At 45.0% G+C, this 12,774-nt stretch overlaps 2 protein-coding genes across 2 annotated transcripts in view; one reads left to right on the top strand and one right to left on the bottom strand.

Moving 5' to 3' along the window:
* SCAF4 (SR-related CTD associated factor 4) overlaps positions 1 to 4,341 on the top strand; it is a 48,524-nt gene extending 44,183 nt beyond the window's left edge. The window contains exon 21 of the mRNA XM_074167765.1: positions 2,593 to 4,341. Within this exon, the coding sequence (XP_074023866.1) occupies positions 2,593 to 3,437 (845 nt within the window). The 3' untranslated portion in view covers positions 3,438 to 4,341. The remainder of the gene's footprint in view (positions 1 to 2,592) is intronic.
* A 930-nt stretch (positions 4,342 to 5,271) lies between these two features.
* SOD1 (superoxide dismutase 1) lies at positions 5,272 to 12,586 on the bottom strand. The gene is made up of 5 exons (XM_074145462.1): positions 12,511 to 12,586; positions 11,568 to 11,663; positions 10,942 to 11,011; positions 8,582 to 8,696; positions 5,272 to 7,666 (listed from the first exon to the last, which is right to left on the bottom strand). Exons 1-5 carry the CDS (start codon positions 12,584 to 12,586, stop codon positions 7,556 to 7,558), a joined length of 468 nt encoding a protein of 155 aa, XP_074001563.1. The 3' UTR covers positions 5,272 to 7,555.
* Between the last annotated feature and the right edge of the window lie 188 nt (positions 12,587 to 12,774).

Genomic DNA, 12,774 nt, shown 5'->3' with positions numbered 1-12,774 from the left:
TCCATCCCTCGTCTGCACAGGTATGAGATGGTTGTTAAATCACTTTTTTGCTTCCCGAGGAGTTCTGGTACTTCTTTTCAAGTTTGACAAATGATTTAAATTTTACATACTGTTTTTCCCTATGTCAGACAACAAAGGGCTTCAGATTTTCCTAGACATTGCACGTGCAATCTGTGTCACTAATTTTACTGAACATTTTCAGTAAACTTGGGTGTGTTTGTGGACAGCACTTCCAAAAGAAATTTCTAATTGGTGCCTGATTTGTCAGCCCAGCGAGGAAACTAGAGTGTACTTCAGCCTCAAAATTTGAGTGGGCTCGTTTAAAACACAAAGTGTTCAGCTGCCCAGATTGAAAGAGAATGAGTTGCAGATACCCTTATGCTGCCTGTGTGTGTGTGCTGCATTTTGTGTAGGAGTACGGTTGAGAAATTAGATTACTGGTGCTTGTTAAATTTAAAAGAACTTTTCACACTTGCCTCATGTTCATGCTGTTGTAACCCACATCTGCTCCGCTGCAATAGAGCAGAAGCACATGCTTGTCCTCTTCAACTCATTAGATCTCAGTTATTTTTTTTCTGCCTTATTTTTAATCTTCTGTGGAAGACTTGACTTAAAAATAGGCCCAAACCTCAGAATTCAGCAAAATAACATTCTTGGAAGACATCACTAGCCATATGTCTGTCTCGTCAGATCTGTAGTACTAAGGCACAGGAGGAGTTTAAACGAGATGACTTACAGCCCTGGTTATGAACAGGAGAGGGGGGAGGGCTGTGCACTTTCGAGTTAAAAAGAAAAAAAAAAAAAACAAACCCAAAATACGCTGTTGCTGCTGGAACATTTCTTTCAAAGAGTGTGACCTATCAAGCCGTGTCTTAAAAGTGACTGCTTGGAGGGGAAGGTAAGGCTGTACCGTGGACTGGAAGAATATTCACATCTTTGTTACCTGGGTTCTCCTGATCGGCAAAATACAATTTCCTTCTAATGGGAATATAAAGAGCACTCGGATAAAAAGGTTTCTGTAAGAGATGTTCTTAAGGAAAAGAAGCGTGTGATGAAAGGGCGACACATACGTTCTTTGGAAGGCTCGGGCATATTTGGGATAGAAATGCTAAATAAAGCAGATGGAGGAAGAGGGAAGGAAGCTATGATACGGAATGGAAGGTTATTTGGGATGGCTGCTCCACTGTGCTCATTAAGCTGAAATTAAAGCGCAGTTTTCACTGAAGACACACTTAATTCTAGTATTAATTTACATGGCTAATTCACATTCTAGTTTTATCCAGGGCAGGAGTTAGAAAATGTTATGTAACCTGCATTCTTAACTTTCATTTTATTAATATATGTGGAAAGAAAACGTTATTTAGTCTCAACAAATGTGTAAGGGAACGCAAGATGGATTAGGAGAGATTCGTGCTTGCTCCGCTGGCGACTCTTGATGCCTTTAAATTTCAATTTGGGAGTTTAAAAAACACCACATGCTTTCTCAGATAGGAAGCTTATTTTCAAGTAAATAACTGCTAATGAGCAGAAAGAGCAGATAGATCCAGCATAAAGGCTCCAGAGAAGGCAAGACAATAGCGTTACTAGTTCAAACAAAAGGAGGCACGTGAGATGAGCGGGCACACGCTTCTTGGTGTGAAGGCCTCGTCTGGAGCTTGGTAATCCTCCTTCCTTCTGGCTCGTGGGGTTATGTCAACAAGCTTTGGGCTGAGCTTTCTCAAACGGTATGTTTTGAGAGTCAATTTTTTTTTTTTTTTCCCTTTTACGAAGACCATGCTAACAGCAAGAGGCCAGGAACAAAAATAGAAAGCAGTTGGTGTTGAATGATGTGCTATAAAGGATGGAAAATTGTATTTAAAAAAAATAACCCAGAAGTTACCTCTTGCGTTTCCTTTTAGCTTAGATTTATTCTACTAGGTTTATTCTACTAAAATAAAACTTTGATGTATCGCTTTTCTTGGGAACGGTAAATTGAACCCTCTGTGATTTCCTGCTCCTACCCCAGCCCTGTGGTGACGGTACCTCTCCTGTCACAGTTGCTGCAGCTGCCACCTCTTCTGCACCTTGAAAACCATGTCGGTGACCAGTTCAAATCTTAACCACTTTAGCCAGATACAATTTCGCCGCTGTTCGTAATAGAGGAGAAGGGTTTTAAAGCTGATTAAGGGAGGTGAGGTGTCTTTAATTAGGAAGCCTGGAGAGCATAACCTCTGAGGAAGGCGTTTGGTCAGCAGGCAGTTGAGGGAGTGAGGCACTCATCAGGAAGAGCTCTGACCTGCAAAAAGGGAACGGCTTCTGCACAGAAGGAGGCCTTTAGGATAAGTGATTAGTTAACTGCTGCTTGACTATTAATTACTCCTAGCGCAACACAAGCTCCTGTTTAAAGACGGCACTCTCTTTACAGTCTGTAAACCAGCGCAGGGAGCTTTTGCAGGCTGCTCTCTGCGCCCCTCCCACCCTCACCATTTTGGTGTTAGGCATGTCACGAGATAATTTCGGCATGTTTTTGTAATTATGAAAATGCCTTCCCCCCCCCCCCCCCTCCTGCCAGCCTCTGATGTTACTCTTTTGTGTGTGTTTTGTTTATTCCAGGCACTCAAGGAGTTGCGCCCCCGCCGCCAGCCCCTGTTGTTGGGTTACAGGCTCCATCCACCGGCCTCTTGGGTGCCCGGCCTGGTTTGATACCACTCCAGCGACCGCCAGGAATGCCACCCCCTCCCCTGCAGCGCTTTCCCTTGATGCCACCGCGACACATGCCTCCCCACATGATGCACAGAGGGCCCCCACCGGGGCCGGGGGGCTTTGGGATGCCTCCCCCCCACGGAATGAAAACCCCCTTCCCACCGCCGGGTCACTTTGTGAGACCTGGGGGGATGCCGGGAAGCGGGGGGCCGGGAGGACCCGAGGATAACAGAGACGGGAGGCAGTTTAATAGGAATGACAGGCAGACGTTCACGCCTAACAGAGACCAGGAAAGGTATGGAAGGAGATCTTTTGGAAATCGGGTAGAAAACGACCGTGAGCGCTACGGTAACCGCAATGATGACAGAGATCACGAGCGACTTGGTAATCGCGACAGGCGAGACTGGGGACGAAGAAGCCCCGAGCGCGATAGACACAGAGACTTGGAGGACAGGAACAGGCGGTCCAGCGGCCATCGAGACCGAGAGAGAGATTCGAGAGATAGGGAGTCGCGTAGAGACAAGGAGGAAAATCGAGGCAAGGAAAAACCAGAGATGACAGACAGGGCAGATGGTGACAAAAACCACGAATCTCTCAGCGGCAAAATGGAAGACGCAGACATTGTTTCAGAACTTCCTGCGGGAGAGTCTGAACCTACGGGTATCAAACCCGTCGAAGAGTTACCATCCGAGGCTACCTCATCTGTGGAACAGGCGGAAAAGGAGACGGGCTCAGTGGCGGAGGCTCCTCGCTAGGGACTGGAAGTTGTCGGGCGATGACGGTGACATTTGTTGGAGTGTAGAGCTTTAGAGTTGTACAGTCTGCTGTATTATATTTGCTTCTGCTTATATCACAGCCCCTCAGTAGTCGGTGGGGAATTGTAAGCAATTTGATTGCTTCCCTTCTATTTAAAATAGCCACAACATAACAGGAGATACTGAAGATATGATTAAAATATTACCCATTTTTGCTGTAACTTTTTTAAAGTTTTGACTTTAAAAAGTTTACAAATCAGAAGTAGAAGTGCTTTCTATTTTTTTTTTAATTTAAGAAAAGGTAACGGTGAAAGCTCCTCAAAACAATAGGGATGTGTTTTTAATAAACTCTATTTTCGTAACAAACTTTAACGTGTGCTATTCTTCCTACACTGCACTGAAGTGGAAAAGGAGTGTTCAACATCTTAAAAGTTTGAACTGTTAATGCTGTATTGGAGTCTAAATTAGACTGTTCTGTTTATATTTGTTAAAAGAAATACATCTGTTTGTGTAGCTATTCACAGAAGCAAATTTTTATTTGTAATAGTCATCTTGATTTTTAGATCGCTGCATTTTAATGATTACTTGACCATACTAGGTAAAAGTTAGAGGTTTTAAAATGTTAATTGAAGAGTTAACTGTTTAGTGTTTGCAATGCAATCAATTCTTTTTTTTTTTCTTTCCTCCCCCCTCCAACTGGTTCTGTGGTAAATGTTGCCCTAATTAGCCTTTTTTTAAAAAACAAAAGTGGACACCTTCAGACATACTTAGTCTGCTCTGCTTGTAATGTTATAAAATGACTGTGTGTGGTGGGCTAGGAAGCGCACCAGTTCAGCATCTTTTGTACTTGTTATTCATTGATGCTTTTTTGGAAAGTGGGGTGGAAAGAGAAATCAAAGACACCAAAACACAATATAAAATGCTAACCTATTTTTTTTAAAGGGGGTGGGGGGGGGGGGAAGCTGGGAAAAGGAGGGGAGGCGGGAGGGCATACGAGTGTTTTTTAAATGCTGCCTCTTCAGTTCACCCGAGTCTGGGCTGCTGCCGTTGCCTGTGTTAACGCTGTCTACCTCCTGTAATCCCACAAGAGGTAGGTTGAAAATTTTTTTTACCCACCTAACGTTGTACCTGTCGGCCTGAAGGACAGAGAGTGCGTTTTTCTCCCGTTTGTGTAAGTTTTACCATCTTCTCTGTGCATCACTTAAGTCATTTTAAGAGGGCGAGGGCTAGTTCTCGGCCAGCCCTTTCTGGCACAAAGGGCTCTGAGAGATGGCTGCCGGGCTGAGCAGTGGGAGCCCAGGACCCTCTACCCACCCATGGGCCACACAGAAGCCACCAGGCTCAGGTGGGGCTAGGCCTTCACTTTGAAGCTCGTTAAACTCTGAAGCGTAGTGGGAAAATTGTACGAATCCTGTGCATATTTAATTTTTGGGTTTCTCCTTGATAGAGGTGTGTTCTACTTTGAAAGTTGGGTTTGGTTTTTTTTCCCCCCTAAGTGAAGGGCAGCTGCTTTCTTATTACATCAGTACTTTTTCATAGCTGCTCTGCGGCAGAGGGGGTTTTATTTGGGGGGGTGGGGAGGGAAAGCAAATGTGGAGTTATGCATTGGGGGAGAGGACATATATTTTTATGTTCTTGCAACAGCAGAATAAAGAGAAAAAAAAAAAAAACTGTTTACATACTTGTAGTGAACTCAACTTCTATGTGTTAAAACTTGTGTCCTTAATGTTTGTTTCATGCTGGGCCAGTGGAACTAACTTTTTTCATACAGAGCCAGACATTTATGTCTTATGTTTAAGACTTGTCTTAGTAAAAAAAAAAAAATGCCATAATTCTGTAAGGAGGTAGGATTTTTTTTTAATGAATACACTTTATTAAAGTATTTGAAGACAAGAATGAAAGAGACAGAAGGCTTATCTGTTCACACAAATGCCACCTTGCATTCTCTCTATTTCCCCTTCTAGGAAAGTAAAATCCAAGCCTAGGAAAACCTTGGCCATCCTTTGCAGAACAGTTTCCAAAGCTGTAATCGTATCGTAAACCTACTGGGGGTGCATCATCTTTACAACATCACCAGTGTAACTGTATCCTACCCTTCTACAACCACCAAATTTCTGGCTATAAAATAAGCCAGAAATTTGTGCCAAAAGATTCATTAACTCAGTGTAAGCATCCACTGCTGATAAAGAGGCTACAGTGACAACAGTAATTAATACCTTGGTTACAGAGCCTGTGCCTGCCACTTACAATGATTTGCTTGTACATAAACCAAACGTTACTTATACATCCTTCAATATAGCACTGACTTAAGAGGCTAGTGTGCCGTCGGTTAACCCAACAAGAGAAAACGGGTTTGAAAGCCAAGATCTTCACAGAGGGCAGGCTTTCAAAGCACTGAGAACAGCTGGGAGCAGAGGCAAGCAGAGCTGCCAGAGCTCATTCCACTATAGCTCCACCTACACTCGCCACATATACTTGCTGGTTTTTCCCCTTAAGGAAAGGGCAGGCAACATAGAACTTCTGAAACACAAAGAGGTGATGGTGGTATCTGTGCATGTTCACAGTGTTCTGCACCCCCTGATGCCCAAGGAGGGAGCTGAAAGGTGCAGTCACCATCTTAACTCTGTGCAGCCGCTAAATCGGAGTGTAGACTAATCCACTGGAAGAGTTACAGGTGGGTAGAGACTGTACAAACAAGCGTTTGCCACCTGAAGTGAATGTAAGTTTGAAGTGTTTTTACAATATTCTTGCTATACTACCAAAAGCCATTCCATCTGTAACATGCTACACTGCAATCTGGGTGTCTAGAACTACAGCCAACTACTTTCATGAATAGCTCTTATGTACAAGATAAAGGAATGTTGATACAAGTCTTCATTAAAACTAATAATTTTCTGTATTAAAAGACTTGGAACTCTGTGTTTAAGAGGTACATACAAGAAAATAATGAAAGCTGGCACTAGCACACAGTGATTACACTGCTGAAAAGCTTTATGAAATTAGATCTGGAACTTCTGGCTATGTATATCCTTTTTAAGGAAAGACCTACTCCACACTAGACACTCCTGCATAGCTTGAGGAAAGGCTTTGTCTTTACCAAGGCATCCAGACTTCCACCACACACCAGTCCACAACCACCCAAGCCACACGGCCAGAGGTCCAGATGAGACACAAGGACACATGTTGGAGCCAGACCACTCAATGTGCTCAAGGCTTCCCCACCACTTGCACATACACACTTCACAGTCGCATGCAAGCGTCACAAGTGTCACACACCATGACCTTTTACAGCAAGAAAGTATTTCTGGAAAGCAGCGGTTGTCCTTAGGTACACAAACCCCCGGCTGTAACATGCAGAGGGTGTTGGGTTCTTATCCCAGAACATGGGATTCTGTCACAGGAAAACACACAACAACATGAGTATCAAGGAACATACTAATTGAGCTCAGGTCTTAGCTGTTTCAGGGCTACTGGCTAGAAGCAACTTGTTGGATGTTGGTGACATCTAGCAAATTAATGACCAACATGATGACATCCAGGCCTACATTTCCATGTTAGCAAGTCAGCAGGTAGGGTTGGTTTTTTTTTTTGTGGTTTTTTTTTTTTTTTTTTTTTTTTTTACAGACAGCAAGACCAAGGTGTATTTGCCCAGCAAGTTTATTACACAAGTGTGAAACCTACAAATGCTGCAACTTTGCCAGGATAAAGCCCTGATACATGCAGTACCTACTGCTCTTTGGTGAGTAGTCTTGCCAAAGCATGTAAGGCTAATCCTCCAAATCACACTATGTACCAGAAGTTCTGGCGCTCAGGACATCATCACTACTAAACATCTTCCATTACACAGAACAGGAGTTCTAGTTAGTGAAGTTATACTAGATGGTTACAGCAGATGCTTTAGCAGAAGACTACAGAGACATTCCATCAGGGTCAGTTTAATTGCAATATACATCATACAAAATCAAGTCAGTCTTCACCGGTTTAAGTGATACTCAGAATGCAGAGCAGTAATGAGATTAAGTGATAAATCTTTTGCTTGCACAAAGAAGGGCAAGTACAGCATTTGCAATGAAATACAGCCCATTTATCACTCACTGTAAGCACTTCAGGTACAATACTTAGCTCTTTGCTATTCCAATTACACCACAAGCTAAACGAGGGCCAGCATTTCCAGTTATTTTGCTCTCATTATCTCCCCCTCTACCCAGGTCATCGCATTTTTCATGGACCTAAAAGAGAATTGAAGATATCTTAATTCATGTTATTGCATAACTCATCAACATTTTTCACTAGTCACATTAGCAGCAGCAGCACCAGCAGCACTGCCAGCTACCAGCAGGGTATGTGTTACACAACAGAAAACCTACTGTAATTATGCAACACAATGCCAAATTGATACTCACACTAAAAAACTTAAAGACTGGACTCGTCTAAAAAGCTAAGCTGCCTTCAGCTGAACTTGTTTGAACTAGAAGTCGCCAACCCCCCAAGTTTAAAAAAAAAAAAAAAGTCATTACAAGCCCAAGAGCAAGCTTGGACTTGACATTTCAAGGTCACCCTTACAACACAAGGCTGACAGCAGCATTGCAGGTGCAATGCCTCAGCCACACCATCCAGAACTCCACACATCTCCCTCCTCCTTCCTCAGTCCAAGCCTGCAGGTGCAGTGACTTCCACACAGCCTGAAGTCCCAAGGGAAACAAGACTGACAATGCTCATGGGTGGCCAAGTCCACTCAGCCTCTGCCTCCCTCCTTCCCAGGGATGCCATGGCACAAGTCACATCAGAGCAGTGCCCTGAGGGGCCCACTGCCACACCTTTCAGTGACAGCATTTGTGCCAGACTGGCAGCTCCTTCCTCACATCAGGTTGCTTTAGTCACTCACAGCTGGAAGAAGCAAAGTTGAATGGAGAGGAACACCTGCAGAAGGCAGGCAGAAAGTTAAGATCTCACAGCAGTGAAGTGCCACACTAATACACAGAGGATTTTCAGACAGGGCTTCAACGAACTCCCCACATTAAAAATCTTGCACAAGTTCTGTAACAAACACCAGTGACTGGTGTCCAGCATCAAAAAGTCTCCACTCGCTGTCAAGACTGCTCTAGAGTTCCTTAAAGCATCCAAGTAGGTACGAAGATGCTTACCACCATGGTACGTCCGATGATGCAGTGTGGTCCGCTAAGAGAAATAACGGAATCTTCCATTTCCACTTCTGCCACTCCTCCTTTAGCAGTCACATTGCCAAGGTCTCCCACATGCCTACACAAAGATGCAGAGAAACTCTTAGAAAACTTGGTTGAATTGAAAGCTCTTCTAAGTGATGGCCTGGACAACACAATACCCACAGTTACTACACTCAAGTACTTCTCTAACTTATCTTAAAAAGCACATATGTCCTCATTTACCACCACCAGTCAATCTTGACCGCTTCTACTATTTTAACTCTTTTAATCATCCCTTGAACTGAAGTTCAGCCCTAGGTAGAACCTGAAACTGAAAGGGTAATTGGCTTTGGGGAAAGGAATGCCATGACTCCCTAACAAGCCAAGCCAACAGTGCACAACTCTTATAGCCGAGAATTCCTTCATGCTGATGGCATCTCCCTCTGCTCAAAGAGAGTCTCTCAAATCAGGTGAGATAACCTTTGCTACACATAACAAGGTTTGGTGTGAACACTGCCACTACTCTTAAGAGCTTTTAATGTCTATCACAGATCAGCTATTCCACAAGCAGCTGCAGGCTTTACTTTTAAATAGGATTAGTAAAAGCAGTTTGTCAAGTGACAGGTCAAAGGGTAGCTGAAGTGCTAGCTAAGCACTAATCAGTACCAGTGATAGCTATTCAAGTTTGCTTGGCAATTTCCCCATACGCTTGGCATTATACCCTGCCACGCAGTTTTTAATCAGAGCTAGATCTCCACTAGGACTTCCTTTGAGAATTAAGCCTCACTGAACTTCTGGACATTCCAGTGTCTTGTCTCCTACACATCTGGCCCAAATAAACCATTCACTCAAAAGACAAGTTGATGATGTTCTGCAAGACCCTTCTATCCAGATCCAGAACCTTGAATACCAACTCATTTCTGAAACCCTCCATGCATGCTCAGCTCACTGAACACCGATTACCAGCTTCTTAGACAGCATAGCACCAGTTTCACACTTTGAACCAAGTCCTATGAAATCAAGTCAAGGGTAGTTTTCCCTTTAGGAATTTGCTTGATTTAGCTTCCAGGAAGCTTCAGTCCAATTGTTTCAACTCTACACAGATAAAAGCATGACCTAGTTCTTATACCCTCCTAAGGAATTTCCCAGCCTAAAGCTGCCTGAGTAGGTAGGTTACACCAGAAGCAGGATTTAACAAAGCAGAAGCAGCAGAAGCCACGATGTTCAAGCAATTTTAACCTTTATCACTGGAGCAGCTGGCTGCCAGCGAAGCCCATGAGCACACCATTTTGTGCTGCTCTGTCATGCAGCCAGCTGGCTAGCAGCCAGCTTGCTTGGTCTGGCATGCAACCAATCACTCAGGTGTGAATTTATTAGTCACAGAAGGTGCAGTAATGGACATAAATGTGAACATTCGAAAGCTAATCACAATGCCAAGTCGGGACCAATGCTAGTTCAGGCCCTAGGCTGGTCTTGCACAGGTATCTTTTACACTTGCTCCTAGCTCCACTCACTACCACACTGACCTTCTGCTCTTGTGCAGCCCCTTCCCAGTCTCCAGACCTAGTCAACATACCATTTAAACCAGTTGCTCAGACATCAGGTCTCAAATATGCAAGGGTTCCCTGAAGGTAACTAGACCATGAAAACTGATTCCAGGGGAAGAACTAGGTCTTAGCTCTCACTGAGGTACAGAGATATTCAGCATAAGCATCAGAGCCTGTACCAACATACAGCCCCTAAGGAGTACATTCTGTAGGTAGTACAGCATCTAAGCTAACAGGATAAGAACAGCCCAGCACACTCAATAAAAAGCCAACACGTCTGGGGCACACACAGCTTTGTATTCATCTCGCAGTCTCCCCAGAAGCCTCAGCACCTTCCACCGATGATCCTCATTTGCCACGTGACAAGCCTGTATACAGCTCAACAGTTGTCAGTTTAGGGCCCCTGTTGTCAAAAAGCTGGCCTCAAAACAGAAGCAGACCACCAACAAAGTAAGGCTCTAATACATGAACTTCCCCAATTCATACCCTGAGGAACCCTCACTCACTAAGAGCCTTGCCTTTATTTCCTCTTCTCACCAAGCTATGATAAAACCAAGAGTGTGTCCCAAAGACTACATTTTACCCACAACTCTTGGAGCCAAGGTGTCTAACAAACCACTGTACAGTTATCAGAGCCTTTGTTAAGTGACCCTAGAAGTCCTGCAGGAATTACCAGTTTTACTCTGGTATTGTCCTAGAATTATTCATGAAGGCATCTCCCAAGCACAAAGTAGCACTTACGTGGCCACTGCATGGAGTAGCTACCCAGCAAGAGGCCAGGAACATTAAACCCACCTTTCTGCATCATTTGGTCCACCATGCTGCTTGCCTTCAGGATTGAAGTGAGGACCTGCACTGGTACACCCTGAAACAGAATACAGCCATCAAAACTAGATTATTTTTTTTTTTCCAGTAGCCAGTTTAAATCTTCTGCTTTCACAGTTCACCAAGGTAGTCCTCTTATAGCCAGAGGAAGCAAACTCACTAATGATGAAATAGCTACTCTCCTGTTAAGATGTTCTACTAACCCTATGGAAGTAAGTTACCTACTACAGGCTTATGTGAAAGTCCAATAATGTAAGATTACTCACTCTAGAACACTCTGGGCTCAGCTGAAAGCTTTCTTATTTCTTAAGACTAGGTTAAAGTATGGGCTCAGCTGAAAGCTTTCTTATTTCTTAAGACTAGGTTAAAGTATTTAGGTTAGTGCTTGATACACCAGATCTTGAACACCAGACTAAACATGTTCAAAGTATTAAACTGGACGCAGTTCCTTAGGAAATGTCATGATTTCTTAACACAGATTTGCACTCATGAGACCCAAGTCTTATACTAGTTGCTGCTGCAACACTAAAAGAAGCTCTTTAAAGCTGACCAATAACATTACACCTGTAACTCAAAAGCTTGGATAGACATCTTACCATTCGTATTGTCACCAAATTCATGGACATGGAAACCATGTTGTCCATCAGCCAGGCCAGTGATTCTTCCAGTGACTTTTACTGGTCCGCTACCCTTTAATGGAAAGAGTTTATCATCAGCAAAATGACTACAGAATTAAATGTAGTTGGCTCAAATGAAGGTTCATAGTCAACAAAAAGCACTAGGGACTCCACTACAAGTTAAATTACAAAGACATGAACAATTAACTTACATTGACTGATTCTACATGCCAATACAACATTCCACCAAACGTTTGCATTTATTTGGCCACCTAAAATATACTCTATTATGTATCAACAAGCAAAAGGAATGTCTTTTACAGGTTGCTTGCTTTTAAGAACGATCACGTACTTCCATTTGGAAGCACAAAGTAACCCTAAAGTCATTCCTCCTCCACAGCTATAGTATTGCCTGCATCCAGCCCCAACTTCTTTACCGAGTTTAAATGACTTGAGCGTTCAAGAGGGCTCCGGCCGTTTGTCAATTAAAGCTGCGTTAAGCCCTACTCTGGCAGCAGTAAACAAGCTCCGCAGGAAGACTAAGGCTCCAAGCGCCGAGCTCGGCTGCACACCCTGGAGCAGGGCAGAGGGCACACCACCGGCGCCGCCAGCGCTCTCCCACCCCCTCTCCGCGACGGGGCACTCAGGGCGACACATGCCACGGCAACCCGGAGCCCAAGGGCAACAGCCCCGGCCCCTCCCGCCACTGCAGCCAGCGGGGCCGCGGCCTAGGACAAGCCCGCCCGGCCCAACTCCCACCGGCCTCCGCAGCCGCCGGAGAGGAGGAGAAGGAGGGAGGGAGGGAAGGAAGGAGAACCGCGCCGCCCGCTCCGCACAATGACTCAGCACCGCGGCCGGGCGAGCCCCCCGTGGCGGCGGGGGAAATGCAGAGCCACAGGGTCACGCCTGCCGCCGGCCCTTGCCTGCTGCTGGAAGTGGATGATGCCCTGCACGGGGCCCTCCCCCTTCATCACGCAGACGGCCTTCAGCGTCGCCATGTTCCCGCAGCGGCCGGAGAGCGGCACAGAGCACAGACCCTACACACCAGCCAAGGAGGACTAGGGGCCCGCCCCTCCCGCCGCCCTTATATGGGGCGGCCGTCAGCGCCGCGGCCAATCGCGGTACGCTCGCGGGTCGCCTCGAGCAATGCTTGCGCTGGGTTCGGCCAATCGAGGGGGTCGGCTGG

The sequence above is a fragment of the Numenius arquata genome, chromosome 1 (assembly GCF_964106895.1).
Source record: "Numenius arquata chromosome 1, bNumArq3.hap1.1, whole genome shotgun sequence".
In the NCBI taxonomy this organism is placed as follows: Eukaryota; Metazoa; Chordata; class Aves; order Charadriiformes; family Scolopacidae; genus Numenius; species Numenius arquata.
The sequence above is the reverse complement of the archived record's forward strand: the minus strand, read 5'-3'. Positions and strand labels throughout refer to the sequence as shown.

Bases quoted from the DNA above. Each gene is read 5' to 3' on its own strand.
- SOD1 (XM_074145462.1), bottom strand. From the start codon at position 12,586: ATGGCGACGCTGAAGGCCGTCTGCGTGATGAAGGGGGAGGGCCCCGTG. The intron at 8,697-10,941 runs GTGGGTTTAATG...ATCTTTGTGTAG, and splicing joins GGACCAAATGATGCAGAAAG to GCATGTGGGAGACCTTGGCA. The intron at 7,667-8,581 runs GTAAGCATCTTC...ATTCTCTTTTAG, and splicing joins TCATCGGACGTACCATGGTG to GTCCATGAAAAATGCGATGA.